This window comes from Sceloporus occidentalis, unplaced genomic scaffold (assembly GCF_023333645.1).
Source record: "Sceloporus occidentalis isolate IW3139 unplaced genomic scaffold, rSceOcc1.0.p SCAF_100, whole genome shotgun sequence".
In the NCBI taxonomy this organism is placed as follows: domain Eukaryota; kingdom Metazoa; phylum Chordata; class Lepidosauria; order Squamata; family Phrynosomatidae; genus Sceloporus; species Sceloporus occidentalis.
This window is the reverse complement of record NW_028317080.1, coordinates 858,631-869,926: the sequence shown is the minus strand read 5'-3', so window position 1 is coordinate 869,926 and position 11,296 is coordinate 858,631. Positions and strand designations below refer to the sequence as shown.

The window sequence follows — 11,296 nt, the reverse complement described above, 5'->3', positions numbered from 1 at the left end:
ACTCTGTTTTTTTTTTTTCTGGATCTTTTCCAGATGGAGTCGATGGTTGCACCAACGTTGAACATCTTGCACTATAACCAGCAATGACAAAAATGCCATAGGATAATATTAACATCAGCAATAGTATTTGTGATGTGATAGATTTATGCTTTCATTTTCCAAGTCACTTTACAGATCCTGCCGAAATGACAACACCCAACATTTTGCTCGTCTCTTACTAAAACAGAGTAATAAGCCATTGTAGATTTTAACACATCTTGCATTTTACTTTGGAGAGGCTCCCTCTTGAACTTAAGTCTTCATTGAGCCGTCTATGGTATTTAATTTATTTTCTTGTTCATGTAGAAATCTCTCTAGTACTTGCATGGACATATTTCAGTTTGGTATATCGTCTTTAAGTTAAGCAGCTTTAGTAAAAGCTGCTGGGTCTTACTGGCAGAGTGAGGTTAATTTGACTTTCACTGTATATTATACTGAAATATTGTAGCCATGGTAATGTATAAATATTTACAAACTACTCGACCACATGCTCTCAGGATGGTTACACATTTTCGGTTTTGATCTATTGATTGTAATTCCTCTCTGAGCGCTTTAGGTATCTGCATAATTCTCATTGTGTGTAACTGCTCGTAAATTTTTTTCAGTTATTTAACCTTTTTTTGTGTTTTATATACAGTTTGATACTAGCCTGCTACATAAAAAATGCTTTTGATGCACGCTGTAGCAATTGTACTATGCTTTACATGTATTTGCGTGTGTATGTAATGTAAATAGGTCCATGTATGTGAATAAACGATTTGCTATTATTCCCTTGCTGGGCTTGTTTTCGCGTTATTGGTGGCAGGAATTCGGTGTTACGGTTAAATACATAAACTGTAGAATGCGAGGCGATGACGTACAATTCAACCTCACACAGGAGAACTTCAAGGTGAGCGCTGCTTAAAGGGACAAGCACGATCGGACGTCACGTGAGCGGAAGCTTGGGTGGCGCTCTAATGGCTATTGGCTACGACACTGCCCTCCCGTCTTTCCTTAGCAGCCCATTGGACCGCGCTGGCTGTCAGATTGGGGGGCGCGGCCGCATAAGGCATACTGATTGGACAGGAGTCGACCAGTTATTCCCTGCTGTCATGGCTGTGGTTCTCCATAGAGTTATTGCTTCTAGCCGCCGTGGCTTTCCGCTGCTGGTTCGGAGCACAAGGGGTTGTTCCGGTAACGGAGTGCCCGTGGACGATACTGTTAACGGGCTCAACGATGAACAAAAACAGGTGAGGGCAATCTACAAGGAAACCGCCAACATACCGGCCTGCACCATGTTTTAAGATGTGTTATATCTGCCGACTAACCTTTATTTATGCGGGCGGCCACTTCATTAAGCGTCAACAAAACTGCATATCTTTATAATGTAGTGATAAAAAGAATGATGAAGAGAGAAGCAATAGGGAACAAATGGGGGAAATTGCATCCAGGCTCCTCCCCCAGGAGCAACATGGAACTTTGGGTTAGCATAGTGGGATACCTTCATGACGTCATTTGGTTAGAACTGTAGTTAGTATGACATCATACTGTAACTCTCCACATCTTTGCGGTCCACTCATTAGAGGGAGAGTTTGCAGGAGAGTTGTGTTTTAGCTTCACTAGAAATGAAGACCCGACCCAAACGAGCCTCTGCTGTAGGAAGAGCTTAGCTGGCCCTATATAATGCATAGATTAAACTGAGATTTGTGAATTGTCTCCTCACCCATTAAGCTATGCTTTATGCAGGGCTAGCACGGCCCTTTCTGCAGAGAAACATGCTAGTGTTGGCCCTTCATAATGAGTGGAGAAATGTGCGAGTTGGAACCATAATCCTTTATCAAATATACCTTTTTGTTTTCATATTCTGTTGGGTGCATTATTCAAAAATAATTGCATTTTTTAATACTTCTGGCTCAAGCAGTTGCAGAGGTAAAGGGTATTGGACATGTTTTTATTTTTTTATTCTTCTTCTCCCTCTGATATCCCTTGTACTGATCACTACTGAATCTGCACTGCTAATCACGTGATCAGAGATACCAGTAGGACTCTCCAGGGTTTCTTCTCCTCCATGCATTGACACCTGCAGGGAAGGAATACTGTTGATTGGGTTTTACACCTGGGTATCCGCCACAGGGGATGCTGGCTCTTGCTACAGACTGACCTCTCCCCTTCAAAAAACACTGGATATACCAATGGTCCCTAAGGTGGTTTTTTTTTTGTGAAGATGTTCGTATGTCCATGTTAGCTTTAAGGGATTAAAGTGCATATGATGGCTGGAGCACACTACATACCTAAGTGCGGGTGGGGGCCGCCTAACAAAGGTTACTGCTTCCCCTAGGCGGTAAAAGAGAGTTCCCTCAAACAGTTTGTGGGCCTGCATTAGGCAGCCATCAGGCCACATAGATGTCTGTGCGGGCCAAGAAATGCTCGGCCAGCCCCTGGACCAGTGAAATCTGCAAGAAAGTTAAGGGACTAGGGCGAATAAGTGAGTGTTTAAGGGTAGAAATGGGACAGGGAAGCTCTTTCGGGGGGGGGGGCAGAGGCGGCACAGGCATTATGTTTTAAGGATAGCGGTGGCACAGGCAGGCTGTATTAGTGGCAGAGGCCTACCACGTCAGTGTCTGGCGCAGTGTATAGTGATGGGAGTTATGCTGTACCACCAGCAATGGCTGGCTCAGTATATAGTGATATGAGTTATGCTGTACCATATCTCTTTGGAAAATGTTATTTCATTTATTTGTGAGTTAATTAATTTTTTTGGATTTCCAGTACATACTAGGTATGCCCCTGGGCCATTCCTTTAATGCATGGTGATATCAAGGCTATGAAATTATTAAGGGACATCAGAGTCACCATCTTTTAATGTATATGATAAGCGCCCCCTTCAAGATGTTTTTTCTTGTACAAATACATCGAGGGATTGACCATTTCCCTGTGCATTTGTTTTGCCTTAGCTTGCAGGGGATGCATTACCAGTGCTATAGTTTTTGTTTGTAAATAAAACTGACTTTGTTGTATTTATTTTATTTAATGTATTAATTAACATTGCCATACATAGAATTTTTTTTTTATTTTTTTTAAATTTACAGTCTGTCTTTTTTTATGGAAATTATACTCGCAACTGGACCTGACAGCAATTAACAATTAACTAGTATTCTGTTGCATCTGAAACATCAGCCATTTGCTATTTAATTTTTTTTCCCTCAAAATCTTTCTAGACTTAAAACCGCCTTCTCAGCTTTTCTCCAAAGTACATGTGTCGGAAAAGCCAGATTCTCGTAGGCGGAACAACTTCTGATGTGATTATTTTGAAAACGCTCGCTTGCTTTACAAAAACATGTTATATTAATGAACTAAACACAGATGTATACAGTGCAATATTTTCGCATTTTCTGATGCATCCATGGAGGCAAACTTTAATGTATAACAGTAACTCTATTTAACTTCTCTTGTTTTTAGTTACGACATACTCTGCACAGGTTCCTGCAGGACAATTTGGCCCCCAAGGCCCAAGAGATAGATCAACAGAATGACTTCAAGGACATTAGGGTGAGTGTGATCATCCATTCGGCGGAAGAGTATAATGCGTTCTAGAACTTGAACTTTTTATATAGAGTAATAAAATTCTAACTAACTGGTACAAATAGTCGTGGCTACATTTTAAAGATGTCGTGTAGACTAAAAAAAGAGGGAACACTTTTTTTTTTTTTAGAATTTTTAATTATTCTTATTTTTATCTTGCGTACATATGTATTTATTGTTACATTTTGGTGGAAATGGGAGCGGTTGTGAATTTTCCAAATCTATGTATATATTTTCTTTATGTGGGTGCAGAATTTCTGGGGAAAACTTGGAGACCTAGGACTTCTTGGCATAACTGCTCCAGGTGAGTGCTTACTCCTCGGTGGGTGGTCATAACAGTATTACTATATTTATAATGGCCCATAAAGGTTTGTAGCAAAAAAAAAGCGGGGAAAATGCAAACATTAACATACAAAAACATAAAATACGCTATGCTAAGGTGTTTAACAGAGTCCTGCTTAGTGCAAGATGCGCAGTTGGATATAATTGGTTGTTCATGTTAAATACAAGGGACAAAAGACAGAATTGAATATAGTATCAATCATATAACAGTAAGCCATCCATAAAAAAACTGTGTGTGTGTATGTATATATATATATATATATATATATATATATAAAATTGGGAAATTAAGTTAAATCTGTTAAATTTCTGATTACAATATAGGTTACAAATTTTTTATAATTTATACATTTTGTCCCACATGGTCGATCTAAGGGAGATGGCGTGCTATTTTTGAAATCATCTATGCATTTTAGAATCTGTTGGTAAATGTAAAGTTGTTTTGAAGAAGGACATCTAGAAGCAAGACCCTTTTCATGTGCCCCTCGCAAACCTTGGCTTTCTACAAAGCATGTTATATGTTTTGGATTTTGTTACACTGTATTTAATTTTTTCTTCTTTTAGTGGAGTATGGAGGGTCTGCATTGGGTTACCTGGAGCATGTTTTGGCGATGGAAGAAATATCACGTGTATCAGCTGCTGTTGGCCTGAGCTACGGAGCCCATTCCAACCTTTGTATAAACCAGTTAGTGCGGAACGCAAATGAAACTCAGAAAGAAAAATACTTACCCAAGGTATTTCCTAATAGCATTTTTGTTTGTGATAATCGTGTTAGGTGCGTTAAGTAGCTTTTATTATATAAGATGAAATAAAAGATGCTGTAATGTCAAGAACCAATCACTTGGACATTTTTTTTCAAAGAACTATATAGATTACTTTGTTCTTTCATTTATATGAAAAAGGCACACTTTTCTGGGGTTTGCCTTATTTTTTTGGGAAAACAAAACCATAATAGAAACCATTGTTGGAATGCTAGTAACTTAATGAAAGACATACTAGTAACTTAACGAAAGATATCTAGGTCACTGGATGACCTAGAGACTGCTGGTTTAAAGGTAGGTTAAATCGCACAGCAAATTCTCATGTATATATCAGACTTCAAATGAATTATCAGTAATACGTGACTGAGCCAGCCTTTTAATCTGCTTTTCTTCTGTTTATTTAACAGCTTATTAGTGGGGAACATATAGGTGCCCTAGCTATGAGCGAGCCAAACTCTGGGTCCGACGTAGTGTCCATGAGGCTGAAAGCAGACAAGAAAGGTATGTTTCCCCAGAAAGTCATTAGGGTATTCACAGTGCTTGTTAATGGAAAATACTCTGCTCCAATAAGCTTCCTTTATTTGCGGACCTAGAGGCTTCCCTTGTCGTCATTTGTGATACTTCAGATGATTTTTCCTGCTTAAACACATAAAAAAAAATTTTCTGCAAACCTGACGAAACCGGCATATGGTTGCCGCCTTCCTTAATAAATTAATTTTGCCTGTATAACTTTCAAACAATGACTTTTCATCACTGAATCTCGTTTTTCTTATAATTAAAGGGGATTATTATATTCTGAATGGCAACAAGTTCTGGATCACCAATGGCCCCGATGCAGATGTGCTGATAGTATATGCCAAGACCAGCCCCTCAGCACAGCCAGCATCTCGGGGCATCACTGCCTTTATCGTTGAAAAGGTCAGGCTTCTTCGTCTTTGTCTTCTTCCTCTTCTTTTTTGTCGTCTACTTCTATCCTGGTAATATTTTTGGTTTTACTTCTGAAGGGAACTCCAGGGTTCAGTACCGCACAGAAGCTGGATAAGCTGGGCATGAGAGGATCAAACACTTGTGAGCTTGTGTTTGAGGACTGCAAGATTCCTGGTGGGTGACAATGCATTGGTTATGGGGCACTTTAATATTATGACCCAAGGTCCAAGAATGAAATTCTGCCCTCGAAAAACCATGGGCACCAAAACGATGCCCACATCCATTATGTGACACTCATGCTAACACACACTCTACCCAGACACACTCGGTAACCACACAACTCATTTACCATTGTGAAGCCGCAGCCTGTCTTTAATTAAGCTTGTATTACATTACATTACAGCTTGTATTACATTACATTACAGCTTGGCTGTTTTACTACCTCAAAGTCACACAACGTGACGTGACCCCGTTTCCTCCTTATTAATAACGTTGTTGAATGCATACAGACACCAGAAAGAACATGCCTTGGGGCAAATTGCCACCCCTGTCAAAGTGTCGCCTGTGTCCCATGGATCCATTGGGACCCATGTCAGGGCCAGCTTTGTGTTGAGCTGATTCTCAACATGATTTTATGGTAAATTTATGGAGAGTATTCATTGGAGGGTCATTTGATTCTACCAAAAAGTAAAGTGCATTATTATTATTATTATTAATAATAATAATAATATGAACACTGGTTTTTTTATTATTAATCCATTATATATATTCCATTTATTTAGAAAAGAACATTCTGGGACATCTGAGTAAAGGGGTCTACGTGCTGATGAGTGGCTTGGACCTTGAGAGGCTGGTACTCAGTGGCGGTCCACTTGGGTAATTAAACGTTTACATAGGAGGATGAATTAGGTAGACATTAACATGACACGTAGTCATTCCATTTCATTGATTTAACATGTGCATCACTCATTGAAAAGAAATAGATGTTTGGAAAAGCAATAGTACATTTCAGGTTACAATGCTTGTCTTAGTTTCTTCGTTTTTCATTGTGGGGTTTTTTTTCCTCTTGATCTCCACCTCAGCATTATGCAAGCTGTGCTAGATCACGCAGTTCCATACCTCCACACGAGAGAAGCTTTTGGGCAGAAAATTGGTCATTTTCAGGTAAGAAACATACAAGGAATCAGATAACCATTTGCATGTTTTTATTCCCTTTTTTTTTATGCTGTCTTTCACAACTCATCATTACACAAATTAGCTAACATGACTTATCCTTGTAAGATTGAAAGCAAAATGATATATTTGTATTGCCTTTATTTTCATAGTTTGTCATTGGATTAACACAAAAAATGGATATTGCCATATTGGTCCCAGAGAAGATGGCCACAGAAGTTTATATTGCTTCAATATCTAATAGTGTTTGTCCACTGAAACAGGTCTTGATGAAGCCTAGATCTAAGGCACCATGACAATTATGAGTTGCTTCCTAATGCCAAGGAATTCACATGCCTTGTCTATATGGTTGTCGGAATCCCAAAGAAAAGCCTGTCTGGTGATAGGCTGGTTTCCCCTTAGTCAGCAGGAGCCAGCATTCCCTGCAGAACCAGTGTCACAGTGCTCACTGATTAAATAGAACTGGCCCTAAGACTGACCTCTGAGGAACTCCGCTGGTAACCTTTCCTTCATTTAATGTACCCTAAATTTTTACCGGAAAAGGGTACCTCTGCTTACCTCTGCGTTGCTCAGCAGCGTCTCTTGATCTGTCGCGGCGACACAGGAACCCAGTGGAGTCACGTGAACGCGCATCACATGACTCGGCTCAGTTCCTGTTCCTGTTCGAGCAACGCAGAGGGAAACAGCGGCCCCCACGGAAGTCTGCAAGCGGCACCACAAGATCTGCAGTTCCAGTAAGGGTGGTGGAGTAAATGAATGAATATATGTGTGTGTGTGTGATAGCATGGATCCGTGTGTAGGGGGCACAGGGAGGCCGAAAGTGATGTGCATGTACTGGCTACCTGAGTGTGATTGCGAACAATTGCTAGCAGCTAACTTCAATCACACTCATATCATGCCCAGGCAGCCAGTACAATAACTTTATGTGATATATAATTTTAAATTTCAGGGCCCAAAATTAAGGTGCGTCTTATACTTGGGGAAGTACGGTACTCAATTTACTATGACACTCTGTCATACATCTCTTTGACCCAGCAGAGAATATGTTTATAAACTCAGCTGTGCTAGCAAAACACATTCTTCTTCTTCCCCGTGCCTTATTGCATAAAGCACATGAATGAGTCACAATGTCACAGAGAAAGTCCTGGTAAAGCCCCCTTCTATGACTTTAGTCCCTCAACCCTTTCTTACCTACCGTATTTGCTCGGATATAGGCCGCCCCCGTATATAGGCCGCCCCCTAAAAGTTTGGTGCTTTTTTAAAGAAAAAGTTTTTTTCTTTAAAAAAGCACCAAAAAAACATGCTGCCACTCTGTCTCCCCCCCCCCCGAGATATGCTGCCACTGTCCTCCCCCCCCGAGATATGCTGCCACTGTCCCCCCCCCCGAGATATGCTGCCACTGTCCCCCCCCCGAGATATGCTGCCACTGTCCCCCCCCCCGAGATATGCTGCCACTGTCCCCCCCCCCCGAGATATGCTGCCACTGTCCTCCTCCTCCCCCCCCGAGATATGCCCCCACGGATGTGCCGGCACCGGAAGTTGTATATGCGTATTGCGTAGATGTCCCCCGCCGGCCCCGCAAGACACCCGGGAGTCTACTCTGGTAAGTCTTGGGGGCATCGTGCGGACGGTCACCGGCTGCGGCGATGCGGGTAAACAACCTCCGAAGCCGGTGACGATGCTCTTAGACAACCTCCCGTGCCGGCACCCCCCCCCCCCCGTGGGAAGTGCTGGCAGGGGAGGCTGTCTGAGTGTATCGGAGAGTGGGATGCAGGTCCCCTGCACCGCTGCGGGGGATCTGTATCCTAACCCCGCTGCCTGCCCGGCGTCAGGCGCTAGACACTGAATATAGGCCGCAAAAAAGTGCGGCCTATATTCGAGCCAATACGGTATATGGTTAGGGGGAGCTAATCTTTCACTCTCAGTGGGAGTTGCGGTGATTGGAAACTGAAACTACCCTTCAGACTTGTAATGAAATAACAAACACCTGATCTTGGGTTCTACAAGATGAGAAGATAAATAAGCGAAGGCGCTTGGTATAGTCCTCAACTCTTTTTCTGTGTAAACACACTACAAGCTTGTGGATATGCACACACAGTTGTAGACACATGCAGAGCTAACTGGCACCCGGGGTATATTCATTAAATAAATAAAACTGCCAGGCTATGAGTACGTTTCTCGCTGAAACATAGCCCAGTCTTCATCCTGGGTTTGCATCATTGATCCATGGAAAAAAAACCAAGGTCATGCCTGCTCCTTTTAAATGGGAATGACCACTTTTTGTCTTGTGTGTAGCTAATTTGTGTTGAAAACAAGAGCATGGACACTTATACAGCAAGTTTTCCATGGATGTTCCTTAGCTCTTCTTTTGGCTTTTTGCTCTTGATTTACAGGCATTTCACTCTGTGTCCCAAACTGTTGTGTGTCGCCTTTCCTAGCCGGACTTTGGGCAGTATTCCAAATGCTGCATGTGAAAAATATTGTCACATATGCAGAAGCATTTTGCAACAATAAAGTGCATACATAAGGATGTTTGGTATGATTTGCGGCATAAATGTTTACATGATTATGTAGCTTCATGCGCCACGACTCATCTGGTCCTTGTTTCAAATGCTAATTTCTTAATAGCAGTGCATCATAAGTATGTGTGTTCTTATGAAACATAGAAATAAATTATAAAGTTGCTATTTGCAACATTTTGCTACAAAATATTATATATATATATAAATACCATATAACCATTGGACAGTAATATAATGATTAAAAAAAGCATAGTGGGAGTTCCTTTTAAAACTACTACACGCTGCTTACACGTGTAATCTAGTAATCTAGATCCAGTAATAACAATATTTGTTTATTTTCATTATAGATGTCTCATTATTTCTAATTGTTGATCTATCACCAACAAATTCTGCGGCACTTAGTTCTGTGAATAGCATTATAAAAATAAATGAAAATAGTGCGTTATGAAAATCCTTCTGAAGATTGTTGAACATTTGTTTGTACATCTCTCCTTTCTGAAGCTCTTTGTCTCAGATTTTGATCGTCGGAGACTAATTGACTTCTTTCTTCTCTTGAGCCAGCTAATGCAGGGAAAGATGGCTGACATGTATACCCGACTGACAGCATCCCGTCAATATGTTTATAATGTGGCAAAGGCCTGTGACAAAGGACACTTCAATGCCAAGGTGAGATGATGTTGGGTTTTTCAGTGAAGTGGTAAATCAGATCTGATGTGGTTGATATACATTGAAACTTTACATAAAATAAGTCAATTAGGGCCTACTTACAAGTATTTATGACTCCCAGTGAAATAGAGTACCCGTGGGACATAAGCACCTTAAAAAAACAATGTCATTGTTCTCTACTTTTTTGTTTAACATATGGAGCTGTTGACTAGGGTTGCAATCATGGAATGCTTTCCTGACATGCCTTATAATATCTAAAGGAAGGAAAAAAACATTTGAAGCCAACATGGTCATGGCTGTGCAAAACATGGCAATCCAGCTGTTGAGCTACAGCTCCAATGAGGTCCAGTAAGTCAAAATTTGAGCACAAAGTGTGGGGTGCAAGCAGAGCTGGAAGGCTTCATTTGGTACATCCCTGGCATAAGGTATTCAAATGTGTTTGCATCATTATTATTCTGTAGTATGTTCTAACTGTTGGTTTGTGTGGCTCCTCAGGACTGCGCTGGCGTTATCCTGTATTCTGCAGAAAGTGCAACTCAGGTGGCTCTAGATGGCATTCAGTGTCTGGGTAAGATTGTGTCAAAAACATCTAGAATTTAGCTTTACCTCTGGACATGTAGAGAAGAGCATGGTGGAGGTTATACTGTTGTATGCTTTTGGAGAACTTCATGGGTTGAAAGGTGACAATATCAATGTATACTCCTCCTGTTAAGAAAGGAAGACTTTTGTTCATAATCATCAAAGATGCAATGACCTCCTCTCCACTGGGAGAAAGAACTGACTACAGTAATGGAGAGTTTTTTGTTGACTGCTTGGACCAGTAGGGTTCCGTTGTCTAAACTTGTATTTCCTTTTTTTTCTACAGGGGGCAATGGTTACATCAATGATTATCCAATGGGCCGTTTTCTTCGTGATGCTAAATTGTATGAGATAGGGGCTGGTACAAGTGAGATTCGAAGACTTGTTATAGGCCGTGCTTTCAATGCCCTATACAAATAGTCAATTGGGATATTAACGAAGCTCTCTGTTACCTGGGAAGAGAAAGTCAATAAACACTCCTTGGATTTTTCTCACTCTCGCAATAAGACAGATCCCGCGCTTCCAATCTGGTGACAAATTATTTGTAATCTTTCTGCTCTAAGAGTTGCCAACAAACAGCTGCAACCACATGCAAGGGATTTTCGCTAATGAATGAAAATTAACATCACTACAGCAACGTTTCTCACTCATTCATGGTCCATAGAGAAAAACCTTGCCCATGACATTTGTGTACAAAACGGATCAGTTTTGTTTCTGGAAGGTTGT

At 40.9% G+C, this 11,296-nt stretch overlaps 1 protein-coding gene across 1 annotated transcript; it reads left to right on the top strand.

Annotated features, from left to right (window-relative positions):
- Positions 1 to 1,130: 1,130 nt before the first annotated feature.
- LOC149284029 (isovaleryl-CoA dehydrogenase, mitochondrial-like) lies at positions 1,131 to 10,990 on the top strand. Its single transcript, XM_089497242.1, has 12 exons — positions 1,131 to 1,268; positions 3,478 to 3,567; positions 3,853 to 3,904; positions 4,507 to 4,676; positions 5,111 to 5,204; positions 5,485 to 5,621; positions 5,708 to 5,804; positions 6,413 to 6,506; positions 6,713 to 6,794; positions 9,887 to 9,991; positions 10,487 to 10,559; positions 10,857 to 10,990. Exons 1-12 carry the CDS (start codon positions 1,131 to 1,133, stop codon positions 10,988 to 10,990), a joined length of 1,266 nt encoding a protein of 421 aa, XP_089353368.1.
- The last annotated feature ends 306 nt before the right edge of the window (positions 10,991 to 11,296 follow it).

Excerpts from the sequence above, each read along its gene's own strand:
- LOC149284029 (XM_089497242.1), top strand. The coding sequence starts at position 1,131 with ATGGCTGTGGTTCTCCATAGAGTTATTGCTTCTAGCCGCCGTGGCTTT. Across the intron at positions 3,568-3,852 it reads ATGACTTCAAGGACATTAGG|AATTTCTGGGGAAAACTTGG; the intron begins GTGAGTGTGATC and ends ATGTGGGTGCAG. Across the intron at positions 5,622-5,707 it reads CTGCCTTTATCGTTGAAAAG|GGAACTCCAGGGTTCAGTAC; the intron begins GTCAGGCTTCTT and ends TTACTTCTGAAG.